Raw genomic sequence first — 16,547 nt, forward strand, 5'->3', positions numbered from 1 at the left:
AAAAAAAAAAATATTACCTTATATGTCCAAAACTGTAATTTTACACACACAGACACACACGATTGAATATATTTGCTCAAAATCCCATGTTATAAGAGATGAAGTGCTATGCAGGCTATTTAAGACACTCTTGGCTGATTAGATGGCAATCCTGACCTAAAACGCAAAACATTTGCCCTCTCTCTCTTCACCGTTCCCACATCTCAGAACTCAAATACATCAAATATTACCCTAAACGAGTAAAGAAAATACTACACAAAACTTACTGAAACAACCAGTTCTTTATTTAACCTTGTTTTTTGATCTCAAAAAAGTGAAAGGTGAGGAGTTTGCATCTATGATTTTAAGGTGTCCTTGTTACAGTGTAATTATACATGCAAGTACTGCGTGATATTAATTAACTACATGATTAGTGTTAGGATTAGGGTTACTTGCATGTAATTATGCATAATTTATTGTTATTATAATAGTAAGTACATGTGTGTGTAACAAGGACACCTTAAAATAAAGTGTTACCCAGATTTATCATCACAAGATGTTTCAGAATTATAATGTTTCTCTCAGGAAACCATCTGATCTCAGACCTGTCGTACTGAACTAACGTCAAACACATTAAAGCTGTAGTTTCACAGCAGCATCTCTGCTCAACAGAGCCAAAGAACATACAGTATGCTGAATCATAAACCGCTTTCTGGGGCTGAACGTGAGGAGGATAAATGAAGGGACTGTATTGTAAACACAAACCTGTTTATGCTTTCCCCGGCTCTTCTTCTGCTTCAGGAACAGATTCAGAGAAGCTCAGACTGAAAGTGATTTTTCATAATTAAACATTAAGGGGGGAAATGACCTCTGAAACACAGTGGAAATCAAGCCAAATATTTTACTAAGTTCTGCTTCAGATTTAAGGCTGTTTCTTCCAACACCACACTTCTAGTCATTTTACCATGACTCAGGAGGTTGCAGGCCTTTTACCCTGGTAAAATCAGCAGAATGGCTTTAGTGCTTTATTTAATGTGTTATTCTGCGGTTCTCCAGCTGTTTATCTGCTTCTGTAACTCTAATGTAACAAATGTTCATTGGCAACACTTCAGAAAAACGCTAAATTTCATTTTCTAGAATCTTTCTTTAATGCAAAGATCAGCTTTTGATTACCCGTTTGAATGACACCATATGAGCTTCGTCAAGAAAATAACAAACTGAAGACACTGGTGTGTGTGTGTGTGTGTGAGAGAGAGAGAGTGAGTGTTTTTGTGTGTGTGTGTGTGTCTTTCTGTCTGTCTGTGTGTGTGAGTGTGTGTGTCTGTCTGTGTGAGTGTGTGTGTGTGTCTGTCTGTGTGAGTGTGTGTGTCTTTCTGTCTGTCTGTGTGTGTGAGTGTGTGTGTGTCTGTCTGTCTGCGTGTGTGTCTTTCTGTCTGTCTGTGTGTGTGTCTTTCTGTCTGTGTGTGTGTCTTTCTGTCTGTCTGTGTGTGTGTCTTTCTGTCTGTGTGTGTGTCTTTCTGTCTGTCTGTGTGTGTGTCTTTCTGTCTGCGTGTGTGTCTTTCTGTCTGTCTGTGTGTGTGTCTTTCTGTCTGTGTGTGTGTCTTTCTGTCTGTCTGTGTGTGTGTGAGTGTGAGCGCGCGCGCGAGATACAAACGTTCACCTGCAGCATGAGTCTGAGTGTCATATTCCAGCTCTATCATATTAAACACATCTGTAATGGTCTGATGGATGTTTTGATGGATTATCAGCTCAAGCTCTGGATTCTTCTTCACGCTGCGCTGAACCCAGAACACCATGAGGTTGAATGGGGAGTGTTCTTATTAAACAAATGCATTGACTCTTCAGCTGATGAAGCGGGACGCAGCAGAACTCTAGCGAGCAGAAGCTAAAGCGGCAGAGGTCAGAGGTCATCCGGCCAGTCGCTGCGTCACCACCTCGCGGTACATGATAGAGATGTAGATGAAGAGCAGCAGGATGACGAAGAAGTCGTCCATGAAGCCCAGCAGCCCCACCACGCCCTCGGGGATGAAGTCCAGCGGCGAGGCCAGGTAGGTCAGAGCGCCCAGCACACACAGCAGGATCCGGATCCGGAACATCCAGAAGAGACCGCCGACGGAGAACATCTCTCTGAAGGCGTGCCGCAGCAGCGTCGGGACGTCCCTCAGACGGTCCAGCAGCTTCAGAGACACACAAACATGGTCAGCTGTAAGATCATCTACAGCCCAGCCCAGGGGAAAATAAAGAGCACTTCAATGCACTAAAAAATACATACAGTGCTGGCCAAAATCAGTACGACACTAGTGTTATCAGCAGCTAAACATGGTTTGAAGTCAGTTATTTCTATCTTCTGCTGTAGTGTGTCAGTAATATCAGTTTATATGTCCAAACATTCATTTAGCAATTAATTGTAATAATCCAGTGAGATGTTTGAGATCTGATCTGATCATCATCCAGATCATGAAGAAACAGAACAAACTGAGACTAAATCCAGAAGAACTGTGTCTCTGCTTCAAGAAACCTCCTGCAAAGCTCCTGAGAAACTCTGCTCAAGTGCACCGAGGACAAAAGCTGCTTTAAACACAAAGGATGCTCACAACAAATGCTGATTTCATTTAGTTACTAGAAGTTAATTAATAAAGAAAATCTATATGACATTATATTTGATTACAGCATTTTTAAAGTGCCTAAAACAGTGCTGCAGCTTTGCAGGTGTGATGCTTCTCCAGGGCTGTATTCCAGAAAGCAGGTTATGTGACATACCCGGGGAAGTTTGAGGATAAGCGAGCGGATAAACTCGGCTTTCGGTTCCAAAATCGGAGGTTACTTTTAGGGTAAGCAAGTAATCATAGTAACTTGCTCTCTGAAGATAACCAGCTCCGGAGCAGCTTCTGTTTCAGGGTTAGTTCACTTCAGTGCTATCAGCGCACACCTGACCTACTGACCAGCCTTCAGTGGGCCTGACCGATAGCACAACATTATATAATATTACATTACATAATATAGCACTAATATAAGTAATAACTTAATATATTATTCTAATATGGTTATTTTATTGGCATGTATAACAGTTATCTGTATAAATTATAAAACACTAGGACAAGGTAATGTTTAATTTATTATATTATATATACATTTTATATTATCATCTCACATGGATTGGCATTTTCTATAATGTATTTCTATAATAAAAATAGATATCTGATATGACTTAATATATAATTAGCATCAAACTAAAAATAGTCATATTCTCAAGGATTAAAGATTAAACGGGGGAAAAAAAAGATTACACAACCATCAATGAGGTGTCGATATGCACTAAGCATGTAAACGACCACTGAACAAAAGAAGAAGAAACAGCATGCTGCGCTTTTTCTTAGCGTCCGTTTCCATAGAGACTCGTCGATTCGTCGCTCTGTTGAGCATGTCTTCAGTCTTAAGCAGGAGCATACTCTGAGTTGAGTGATCTTACTCCCGGACGTGTTTTTGGAACCACATACCTCGAGTCAGCCAGGTTTGGGGTTAATCCACCCAGAGTTCAGGGTTTAGCTGAAGGTAAGTTAACTGTGCTTTCTGGAATACACCCCAGGTCTTTACTGCAGCGGACTTCAGTTGTTGTTTGTTTGTGGCTCTTTCTGTCTTTAGTTTAGTCTTCAGCGAGTGAAATGCAGCTCAATCAGGTTGAGATCAGGAGATTGACTCAGAAGTCAATACTGAAGAATATTCCACTGTTTTACCTTCAGAAACTCCTGGGTTGCTTGTGCTGTATGTTTTGGGTCATTGTTCATTTGTTCTCTGAAGCGCCGCTGAATCAGCTTTGACTGAATCTAGGCAGAGAGCATATCTCGACACACTTCAGAACTGATCCGGCTGCTTCTGTCTCTTCACTAAACAGCAGTAACCCAGAGCCACTGAAGCCATGCAGCTCATGATCACACTGCTCCGTGTTTCTCAGATGATGCTGTGTGCTTCGATCATCAGCTGCTCCAAGCCTTCTTTCTTCCAGTCATTCTGGTGCAGGTTGATCTTAACTTCAGTCGTCCAAAGAATGCTCTTCCAGAAGTGCTCTAGCTTTTTTAGATGTTCTTTGGCAAAGTCTACTCTGCTTGTTTGCAGCTTGTGGTGAAGCCTCTGTATTTGCTCTGGTGAACTCTTCTCTTGATTGTAGACACGTCTGTCTCCTGGAGAGTGTTCTTCTCTTGGCTGGATGTTGTGAAAGGATTTGTCTTCCCCATGGAGAGGATTCTCTGATCATCAGCACTGTTGTCCTCCGTGGACGTCCAGGTCTTTCTATGTTTTTGAGGTCATCAGTGCAGTCTTGTTTTCTCAGAAAGGAGCAAACTGTTGATTTGGCTCCTAATGTTCCTGCTCTCTCTGGATCTGATGGATCGGTTTTGTTTTTGAAGCCTAACAATCATCCGTTTCTCTTGTATGGAGAGATCCTTTGACCACATGATGTGGTTCTTAATTCCTTAAACTTCCCTCCAGTTGTGATGAGAATACCCTTGAGTTAAAGCTCAGGGTCTGCACTTTAAGCCCATATTCAGTATATAACTGTAATTTGAATATGTTTTGATCAGCTGAAAATGTCCCAAAATAGCACAGTTGAGTACACTTAGGTGTTTTTACAATTATCTTAAGTATGAAGTAATATTTTTTTAGTATATTAAGTACAAAATTAGTGCATGAAGAGATCACTTTAAGTACATTATGGAACTGTGCTAAGTGTTTTGTGCTAACTTATTTTGTTCCCCTGAACGTACAGTTCACAATCATTTTACACAGACTGCTTTAAACCAAGCAGCTTTACAGCACTAAACCATGAGAAACAGGCTTTTAATTAGAATTACAGCTTCAGTTTCTACTACAAAGGCATGAGAAAGAGCAGTGTGCTCATGTTTTCACTTGCGTCTGGACGGAGTGAACAGAATCAACCGGAGAAGATTTGTTTCACCCATTACATAACTGCCATAGACCGGCCGGAGAGAACTTTCTGGAAAGTTTGCTTTGGCAAGACGTTTTGAAATCCCCCAAAACAACGAAAACAAACGAGGTTTTTGGCCTGATTTTGTCTGAAATGACGTCACACCAGCTCATTCTTCGACTTGAAGTCTATCAGGGCCTTAACAAGCACCAACTGGCCTTTAGTTGCTCTTATTTTCCCAGCCGTTAACTGATTGTGAAGGGTTTTACTGGCCTGTGATGTAAACTAAAAGCAACTGGTCACTTAAAGGGACAGCATTCACTCACCCTCGAGTTGTGCTAACCCTGTACGAGTTTCTTTCTTCAAAGGAAGATATTTTGAAGAATGTTGGTAACCAAATAGTTGATGGTCCCCACTGACTTGCTTGGATGGAAAAAAAAATAGGGATGCACGATATTGGATTTTTGCCGATATCCGATATGCCGATATTCTTCAACTCATTTTGGCCGATACCGATGCATTTAGTTTGGTTTGGAAACAAAACCAAGTCTCCTGTGCAGAAATAAGCAAAATAATTTTAATTTTGGTTTGTTTTTAACAAGAACTTATTTGTTAGAATTAAACAGTAATGAAGGATTTTTAACAGTACATTGAAGCTTTAAAAATAACTATAAATAAAATTTTATAGTTAGAAAATTATAACATTTTAAAATCATGAGCTTTTAGAGCTCATGATTTGCTTAAAATAAAACATTGAATATATACTGATTTATTCATTAATGTGTAATTTAATTTACAAGTGTCATGTTTGTGATTTTTTTTTTTTAATCATGCAAGCAATAGCTTCTGACTAGGGCTGTCGCGATTCGTCGATTTTAGTCGACTAGTCGATTTTTAAAAATCGTCGACCGGAAGTGGGGCATTTCACGGACGAGAATCCATAAAACGCTATTTTCCAAGGCTGCATGATATATTAAACCCATTTAACAATCTTAATTAAGCATAATTGTGAATTCAAAAACGCTATGATTTAATTAAATAATGATATGCGATGCTGTTCACACAGTATATGGTCTTTAATTATTTGCATGCGTGTAGTTAAGCTCGTGCGTCTCACAGCGGCTCCGTTCACAGCAGCTCCACAGAAACTGTGATCATTTACATGAGGAGCGACTCAAACTCATCTCTGCATGCTGTTCTGAGTTTGTGTTTAGTATAACCTCATCTGGGAACGCAACGTGTGCCATTTCATCAGATTTGTGAGGTAAATCATTTATAAATCTACACAAACACAGGAGAATACGTCGAGATTTCAAAATAAAAGCTGAACCCCTCAGTCTGAGTTACACGGATAGATCTCCACATATTCATGTAATTACAGCAGCTGTAGCATTTCTGTCCTAAAGAGATGGACAAATATTAAAGATTAAGTGTACGTTATAATTAAATGGTGCTTGGTCAATATTAAACAGTAATGTGTAAAAACAATCCTGCAGGTCTTTGTTGTGATGCGTAATCTACATTAACTCTATTGTTTATAATATATTATGTATTTTAACAGTTTTGTTTCTTGCTATTTAACTAATTATTATTGCATCATTGCTATTATATATGTATTTTAAGTCATTTTAAAAGCTATTGTTCACTTACATCTATTTTTATTACCACATAATTTTTTATTATAATTATAGGGCCCTACGAAATCCATTTTATTTCCAAATTCAGTTTTTTCCATTTTTCTATACTCCGTTTTAACGGTTAAATTAAATTTTATTAATCAAAAAGCCTTTCTAATTAATTGAGTTTTACAGTTTTATCTGTACCAAATTCTGTTTTCTATTATTTTCTGGATTCCATTTTAATGGTTCCATTAAATTTTAATAATAAAAAAACATCTCCAATTAATTGATTATATATATATTTTTTAATTATTATAATTTTTTAAAGAAATACTGCCATTTACGTTTTTCACCTAAATAAATTCTGGTAAATACTCCTTTAAAAAGTGTTTTTTGATGATAAATGTATTATTATTAGACTAGAGCACGTGGACATGTCTTATAGTGGTGAAAGTTGAACCCTGAACATAGGATCCCCACAGGGCTGTGTCCTGAGTCCCCTGCTCTACTCTCTCTACACGCATGACTGCGTGTCCTCTCACAGCTCCACATCTATTGTCAAATTCACTGATGATACTGTGGTTCTGGGCCTCATCTCCAACAACGATGAGACCGCATACTTGGATGAGGTAGAGAGACTCACATCATGGTGCCAGGACAACTGTCTCTCTCTGAATGTGAGCAAAACTAAAGAGCTGATCATGGACTTTAGGAAGAGACAGCAGCAGCCCTACACTCCTCTATTCACTTTGCTTTCATCTGGTAAGCGCTTCTGTAGCCTGATGGCAAAAACTGAGAGACTTAGGAGGAGCTTCTTCCCCCAGGCCATCAGGCTCCTAAACTCTAACTCTGTGTCATAACATCACTTGACTCCATGTTAATATCAATATATCAATAAGCTATTCATAATTTTTCTCTACCTCATATGCTGCTATTTACATACCCTTTTTACGTACATATTTACATACTTTTTTGCACATTCCTCATATTACTATTTAAGTCAACAACATACTGACCTGCACATTTATATTTATTTCTACTTTTCTTTTTCTTAATATTTGCATACTTTATAATTGCACTGTCCTTGGAGCGGACCTGACCTACATTTCCCTGCTGGTTATACTCTGTATAATTGTGTATGTGACGAATAAAACTCTTGAATCTTTCTCACACTATAATACTGAACTGATTTCAGGGATTATGAGATGGACACCTGCTTCTTGTACTCTATGTTCTCTTCACTTTTGCTTTAAAAAAGGATTTCATAAGAATATTTTATTAAACCAAATGAAATCCAAATTTCTAAGTAAAATTGTTGATTTTTTTGTGGGAAATTAATCTTTTAAATTAATCGATAAATCTATAAATTAGTTGATAGATTAATAAAAATAAAAATAGTTGTTAGTGGCAGCTCAACTTCTGACCTTTAAATCAAAACATACTCATTATTTTGTGACATGAATTACTGCTTTATTTAATCAGAAACAGTCTAAATGTTATTTGTGTAGGCTATTTTACTTTTAATTTAATTAGAAGTAGGTCAACAGCGCCCCCTACAGATTAAAGCTCCTTACAGCACAGGCTTTAGGACCCGGGGAGGCTATTACTGTTGACTGCTTTCACAGATTAAACACAGCGATCCAAATCAGTGAATCTAATCATCATTCAGTCTAAACTTTGCTTCAAGAAAGAGCCACACTGCTTACGTGATCTCATCACACGTGAGTTCATCCTCTTATCAACAAGACATATCGGCAGAATTTTTCATATCGGGCTGTTGCCGATATTTACATCAAAAGCCATTATCAGCAGATTCCGATATTGGTCCGGTAATATCGTGCATCCCTAAAAAAACACTATGTAAGTCAATGGGGACTAGAACATGTCTGGCGACCAATGTTGTTCAAAATATCCTCCTTTGAAGAAAGACCCTGGCACAGGTTTGGAAGGACTCGAGGGTGAGTGAATGAAAAGCGGTGCTCAGACTCGTACTCACGGAGCGCGGCTGGCCGGAGAAGCGGCGGTTGTAGTCGTTGATGTCGCTGAGGATCAGCGCGGGTTCGACCTGACCGTCCTGCGTCTGAGCGCTGTGCCCCGTGTCTTGGAAAAGCGGGAAAAGCAGGGTCACCTGACAAACCAATGAAGGTCAACAGTCAAACACATACAGACTAACCGGCAGTGTTCATTTCGTTGACGAATGATTTTCATATAATTTTCGTCAAACGTAATTTCTCTCACAGACGAAAACGAGAAAATAACTAAATGAAAACCAGTTTTTGACAAAAACTAAAATGAAAATATACTCTCATTTTCATCAACGAATAAAAACCAAGACGAAAATGTTAGGGAAGGACGATTTGGGAAGAAGATATCCAGTCAGACTCAGATAGGACTGTCTTACGGTAACGTTCTTCATTAATTTAAATAAAATACCATTTAAAATCTGTAAAAAAGAGAAAAAGGAAATAAATATAATTCATTAAAAAAACGTATTTTATTTCATTTAGTTTATAAGCTTCATCTTAACCTGGGGCCTGTTTCATAAAACAGGTTTACCAAACAAGCCCGGTTTATTTCAGTTAGTCTGATTGTCAGTTGATTTAGCTCAAAATAAGTCAGACTAACGGAAATAAACCGGCTTGTTTGGTAAACCTGTTTTATGAAACAGCCCCATGATGTACTAAAATATCCATAACAGAAAAAAATAATGCATTACAATTTAACCAAACCCTTTAGATTTAGTCGACTAAAATCGTATGATATTTAGGCCTGGTTTCACAGACAGGGTTTAGCCTAAGCCAGGATTAGGCCATAGTTCAATTCGGACATTTAAGTAACTTTTATAAACCTGCTTAGAAAAAAGCATTCCAGGGGGCTGTTCCATAAACCAAGATTAGAGTATAAGCCAGGCTTATTTCGGTTAGTCAGGCTTATTTTTGGTAGATTCGGTTTCATAAATCAAACTTAAAAAAGTTCAAACTCAGTTACCCCGGCAACTTATGCTGGCAAACTAACCTGGTCCGGAGCAGGCTAACTGTCCGGCTAAGCTGAGCTCCTCTAACTCTGACCAATAGGAACGCATCCATATTACCACTGACTCTCTCACATACAGTCAGTTTCATTTATTAGCGGTCCAAAAATAAAAGTATACAGAAAATACACCTTAAATAATCCAATAAATAAAAAATAGGCTACAACCAACTGTATTTAATGTATTGTGCCCAAAATGTAGGCGAAGGACATTTTAACATAGTTAAATCAGAAGTTGATCAGAAGTTTCTAGCCATGCAGCCTTTCTCTCTGAATTTATGACAGCTGTACCTTTTATGGTTATTAAAACATTACAATCTAAAATGTCTCTTTAAAGCATTAAAGCATAAAAACACAATCAAAAGTTAAAATCACTGAATTAAAAATGTAAATTTATAATAGAAATCAGAGTACATTTTAACTGATAAGAGGAACACACATTTAACTCATTTGAGCTAGTGATTAACAGCTGCTGCTATCATAAAAATACACTTATATGTAGTAGGCTAAAATATGACTAAATGGCATGTGTGTCAAAAGACTGTGACTAAAAATTTGCTGTCAAAATTAACACTGCTGAGCGGCCCCTCGTTGTGTGGTTATTTCTGTGTAGAACTGTGACTAGAGTCTGTCCGGTCCGGTCCGGAAAGGTTTGAGTGTTTATTTTACCATTTGTCTGCAGATGGGGCAGTTGATGGCTCCGAGCCACGTCCCGTAACGCCAGTACGCGATGATGCACGGCCCTTGGGTTAAAAACAGAGCAGAAGTGATTATAGATCAGCAGATTCGCTCATGTTTGACCGCTGGGTCTGAGATCAGCCTCACCGCAGAACAGATGACCGCAGTTGGTCTCGACGGGCAGCACGGCCTGCTGCAGACACACGGGACACGACATGTCTGAGTAAAACTGATGCCTGGGCTCCGACGACGACAGCTGACCGACACAGGAGCATCATATTAGATCAGATCATCATATCATCTGCATTTAGCAGATTACAGCTGGACCATAATGTGACCCTGGACCACAAAACCACTCTTAAGTCGCTGGGGGATATTTGTAGCAACAGCCAACAATACACTGTATTCGTCAAAATTATTGATTTCTCTTTTTTATTTAAAAATCATTAGGATATTAAGATCATGTTCTATGAAGATATTTAGTAAATTTCCTACCGTAAATATATCAAAACTTCATTTGTGATTAGTAATATGCATTGCTAAGAACTTCATTTGAACAACTTCGGGGAAACAAATCGGGGAAAGCTGCGTAAGTGTTTTGAATAACTTGGTTGCAGTTCTGTTGTTTAAATAATTTACTTGCTACAAGGAAGGAATAGTTCGTTTCCCTCTATCTTTCTCTCCGCTTACTAGCTTGTAGTTATTTGAACAATGACTGAGACTTGGTGTTACGAGCACTTCCTCTGTCTGTTTGCCTCTTCAAGATTAATCGCTTCTTGTATTCCCCAATTGTAAGTCGCTTTGGATAAAAGCGTCTGCCAAATTACTAAATGTAAATGTAAACTTTAAAGGAGATTTTCTCAATATTTAGATTTTTTTGCTCCCTCAGATTCCAGATTTTCTAATAGTTGTATCTCAGACAAATATTGTCCTATCCTAACAAACCATACATCAATGGAAAGTGCATTTATTCAGCAAAAAATTGACCCTTATGACTGGTTTTGTGCTCCAGGGTCACATTTGGTTCATTTTGTGACATTATAAACGTGATTTGCTTTATGGTGTATATGGCTTAGCCACATTTATTTCTAAAGTGCTTTAAACAATACAGACTGATTCAAAGAAGCTTCACAGTAATAAACAGAACAATCATTCATTCATTAAATTGACTACTCGCACAACGACCTCTGAGGGGTCAAAGCTGATCCTAGATCAGCGCTGAGGGATATGTTTACAGCTCATGCTACAAATAGAGTGTGATCTTAAATAAACAGCAGGATTACGGAGCGCAGCTGCTCTTCTCAAACAGAGCAAGAGCAGCAGAGACTCCTACACAGGCATATTCCACACACCTGCTCTGACTGAAGCTGCTCTCGGACCACACGCACATGCTCCTGATTGTCCGGGTGAATCCTCTGCTGCTCGCTCCTGAGACCAGACCACAGCGCACCGGTTATTACTCGCAAACCAAACATTATTCAGACTCCAGATATCATCTTTGATAGTTTTTTTTACTAGTGGGTGCAGGACACTATAGTTCATTTATGTAAGAGAGGAGAGCAAAATAAAGTAAACTGTGACATATTATACCCAACATTCTTCATGCAGTGGACTACCGGATCAGAAATCATTCAGACACTTTGACCTGAGCATGTTTTTCTCTAATTGCTAATGTGATCTTTTTCCACCACAGACTGAACTAAATGAAGCATTGCTTGGTGATTGGTCGAGCTAAATTGGTTTTATCTAATTGTGTTTTTAAATTTAACAGCTGACAGCTATTCAACCCAATCCATTACTAGGGATGGGTATGGTTAAGGTTTTAACGGTATTACTACTCTTATCGATACTGCTTATCGATCCGGTACTTTAACGGTATTCTTATCGGTACTTTTTGTTTTACTTTGTTTCTTTGTTCATGTTGTTACTGTATCTTATCTTATGTATATAAAACACAAAAATGCCTGCACTTCATCAATTTGTAAATGCAGCAGTGTGCAGGTATTTTTAGTGTTTTATATACATAAGATAAGATAAGATACAGTAACAACATGAACAAAGAAACAAAGTAAAACAAACTGACAAATACAATAAAACAAAACACACAAACGAAATGAAATAAACAGTGCTTTCATTTTTCCATGAAGGTCTACTAATATTAATGTTCAGGTAAGTAATCGTTACAAAAGTAATCAAATGTAAATGAGCACTGCATAGTTTTCACTGTATGTACTGATAGATTTATGTTTATTAAAGCTATAACGTTGTTCAGATTAAGAGCTGTGGGTGATTTTCTCTTTGCATTTTGTTCTTTGATTAACATTGATGGCTCAAGCTCCAGTCGGACACTTTAAGACAATATACTGACACGCATCGGATTTTCTCCCAACTGTTCTCGTCCACTTAAAACATAAAAGTGAAGACTCTCATAACCGGCCATTTTGACACATTGTGTGTGTATTTTTTGGCATATTTTTGTGTGTTATTTCGACGCGCCCGAAGCTCAAAGTGTGCTTGTCTGTTTTGGAGCACGCCGCCGCGCAGGCACACGCGCGCACACACATTTCAGCCTGGGGAACAGCAGATTGTACTTTCAACGTTTTACTATCAAATATGTCCTGAAATGTAGCAACAGTAAAGACGGCATTTTATAACAATCACTGATTGAGCTGATTCAGATGTTAAGTTTTGGTTCGGAGGAACGAATCCGCGCCGCTATGAAGGGAAGGGAGTTGTGCTAGAAGAAATGCGGCTATAATCCTTGGAAGCCAAAATCGAAAAAAAAAAAAATAAATACTTAGCTTAATATAACAGCCACAGGCCTAAAGTGTGAGCAGATGTTTGAATAGTTGGTTCTCTCTTCTATCATAATTAAACAGGACTTTCATGTTGCGTGTGCTGAAGCTCCGCGTGAGCGCGATCTGGCTTCTGAATTGCGCATAGCAAAAATGCATCATAGACAAATGTTTGAATATTATTGCACATAAAAACAGCTGGCGACATTATATATATATATATATATATATATATATATATATATATATATATATATATATATATATATATATATATATATATATATATATATATATATATATATATATATATATAGAGAGAGAGAGAGAGAGAGAGAGAGAGAGAGAGAGAGAGAGAGAGAGAGAGAGAGAGAGAGAGAGAGAAAGAGAGAAAGAGAGAAAGAGAGAAACAATAAATGTCTGCGTGTTTTCTTAATTTCTCCAATACCGACAGAAGTACCGATAACGTCAGAGCTTATCGATACTCCGGTCTTTCATAATTTAGCCCTGAGACCGATTTAATACCGAGTTTCGGTACCCATCCCTATCCATTACGTACCTTTCTATCAAAGTTATCTGACATTAAAAATATCAGTTTTTTTTCCAGTGTTGCCAGGTCTGCAGGTAGAATCGACCTCAATAACGTGACATTTAGCTCCTGAAATGAGAATTTTACTAGGGGAACCCCACCAAACAAACGTGTATTTTACTTCCCAGAGTGTGATTTTTAACAGAGGCCCCCCTCAAAACATGATTGGGCTAGATTTAAGAAGCAATTGGGTGGGTTTTGTGGTGAATACCTGGCAACCCTGATTTCTGACACAGTTTAATTCTGAGTCATATATTATTAGCATTTTCTAAACTATAGTGAATAAACTGTGATAATGCAAGAAACGTTGAAGGTGTCTGAATAAGTTTTGGTTTGACTGTATGTGTCGATGGAGCGTGGGGTCATGGGTCAGAGGTCAGGGTCAGGTCTCACCTGCAGAGCAGTGTTGCCAGACCCACCAGAAAGGTGACGCTGAGCACCAGCACCAGCAGGACCGAGTCGCTCACTCCTTCAATCAGAGAGTCCTCATCTGGAGCCATAGAGCCGTCCAAACACACGCTTGCTTCCATCAGACCTGCGCGTATCCTCCAGCCAGAGACTCACACACACACCTGCACTCAGCAAACACACACACACACTCATCAGACCTGTGCGTATCCTCCAGCCAGAGACTCACACACACACCTGCACTCAGCAAACACACACACACACTCATCAGACCTGTGCGTATCCTCCAGCCAGAGACTCACACACACACCTGCACTCAGCAAACACACACACACACACACACACACACACTCATCAGACCTGCGCGTATCCTCCAGCCAGAGACTCTCACACACACCTGCACTCAGCAAACACACACACACACACACACACACACACACACACACACTCATCAGACCTGCGCGTATCCTCCAGCCAGAGACTCACACACACACACCTGCACTCAGCAAACACACACACACACACACACACACACACTCATCAGACCTGCGCGTATCCTCCAGCCAGAGACTCACACACACACACCTGCACTCAGCAAACACACACACACACACACACACACATCAGACCTGCGCGTATCCTCCAGCCAGAGACTCTCACACACACCTACACTCAGCAAACACACACACACACACACACACACACACCAGACCTGCGCGTATCCTCCAGCCAGAGACTCACACACACACACACACACTCATCAGACCTGCGCGTATCCTCCAGCCAGAGACTCTCACACACACCTGCACTCAGCAAACACACACACACACACACACACTCATCAGACCTGCGCGTATCCTCCAGCCAGAGACTCACACACACACACCTGCACTCAGCAAACACACACACACACACACTCATCAGACCTGCGCGTATCCTCCAGCCAGAGACTCACACACACACACCTGCACTCAGCAAACACACACACACACACACACTCATCAGACCTGCGCGTATCCTCCAGCCAGAGACTCTCACACACACCTGCACTCAGCAAACACACACACACACACACACACACACATCAGACCTGCGCGTATCCTCCAGCCAGAGACTCACACACACACCTGCACTCAGCAAACACACACACACACACACACTCATCAGACCTGCGCGTATCCTCCAGCCAGAGACTCTCACACACACCTGCACTCAGCAAACACACACACACACACACACACACACACACACACACACATCAGACCTGCGCGTATCCTCCAGCCAGAGACTCACACACACACCTGCACTCAGCAAACACACACACACACTCATCAGACCTGCGCGTATCCTCCAGCCAGAGACTCTCACACACACCTGCACTCAGCAAACACACACACACACACACACACACACACACACACATCAGACCTGCGCGTATCCTCCAGCCAGAGACTCTCACACACACCTGCACTCAGCAAACACACACACACACACACACACACACACACACATCAGACCTGCGCGTATCCTCCAGCCAGAGACTCACACACACACCTGCACTCAGCAAACACACACACACACACACACACACACACACACATCAGACCTGCGCGTATCCTCCAGCCAGAGACTCTCACACACACCTACACTCAGCAAACACACACACACACACACACACACACCAGACCTGCGCGTATCCTCCAGCCAGAGACTCACACACACACACACACACACACACACACACACTCATCAGACCTGCGCGTATCCTCCAGCCAGAGACTCTCACACACACCTGCACTCAGCAAACACACACACACACACACACACTCATCAGACCTGCGCGTATCCTCCAGCCAGAGACTCACACACACACACCTGCACTCAGCAAACACACACACACACACACTCATCAGACCTGCGCGTATCCTCCAGCCAGAGACTCACACACACACACCTGCACTCAGCAAACACACACACACACACACACTCATCAGACCTGCGCGTATCCTCCAGCCAGAGACTCTCACACACACCTGCACTCAGCAAACACACACACACACACACACACACACATCAGACCTGCGCGTATCCTCCAGCCAGAGACTCACACACACACCTGCACTCAGCAAACACACACACACACACACACACTCATCAGACCTGCGCGTATCCTCCAGCCAGAGACTCTCACACACACCTGCACTCAGCAAACACACACACACACACACACACACACACACATCAGACCTGCGCGTATCCTCCAGCCAGAGACTCACACACACACCTGCACTCAGCAAACACACACACACACTCATCAGACCTGCGCGTATCCTCCAGCCAGAGACTCTCACACACACCTGCACTCAGCAAACACACACACACACACACACACACACACACACACACACACACATCAGACCTGCGCGTATCCTCCAGCCAGAGACTCTCACACACACCTGCACTCAGCAAACACACACACACACACACACACACACACACACACATCAGACCTGCGCGTATCCTCCAGC

At 40.7% G+C, this 16,547-nt stretch overlaps 1 protein-coding gene across 1 annotated transcript in view; it reads right to left on the reverse strand.

Moving 5' to 3' along the window:
* Positions 1-264: 264 nt before the first annotated feature.
* The window catches only part of rnf170 (ring finger protein 170), a 17,782-nt gene continuing 1,499 nt past the window's right edge, over positions 265-16,547 (reverse strand). The window contains exons 2-7 of the mRNA XM_079418699.1: positions 14,005-14,183; positions 11,580-11,655; positions 10,375-10,483; positions 10,219-10,292; positions 8,516-8,647; positions 265-2,156 (exon numbers count right to left, since the gene is read on the reverse strand). Coding sequence (XP_079274825.1) covers positions 1,887-2,156; positions 8,516-8,647; positions 10,219-10,292; positions 10,375-10,483; positions 11,580-11,655; positions 14,005-14,141 — 798 coding nt within the window. The 5' untranslated portion in view covers positions 14,142-14,183 and the 3' untranslated portion in view covers positions 265-1,886. The remainder of the gene's footprint in view (positions 2,157-8,515; positions 8,648-10,218; positions 10,293-10,374; positions 10,484-11,579; positions 11,656-14,004; positions 14,184-16,547) is intronic.

The sequence above is a fragment of the Barbus barbus genome (assembly GCF_936440315.1).
Source record: "Barbus barbus genome assembly, chromosome: 6".
Taxonomy (NCBI): Eukaryota; Metazoa; Chordata; class Actinopteri; order Cypriniformes; family Cyprinidae; genus Barbus; species Barbus barbus.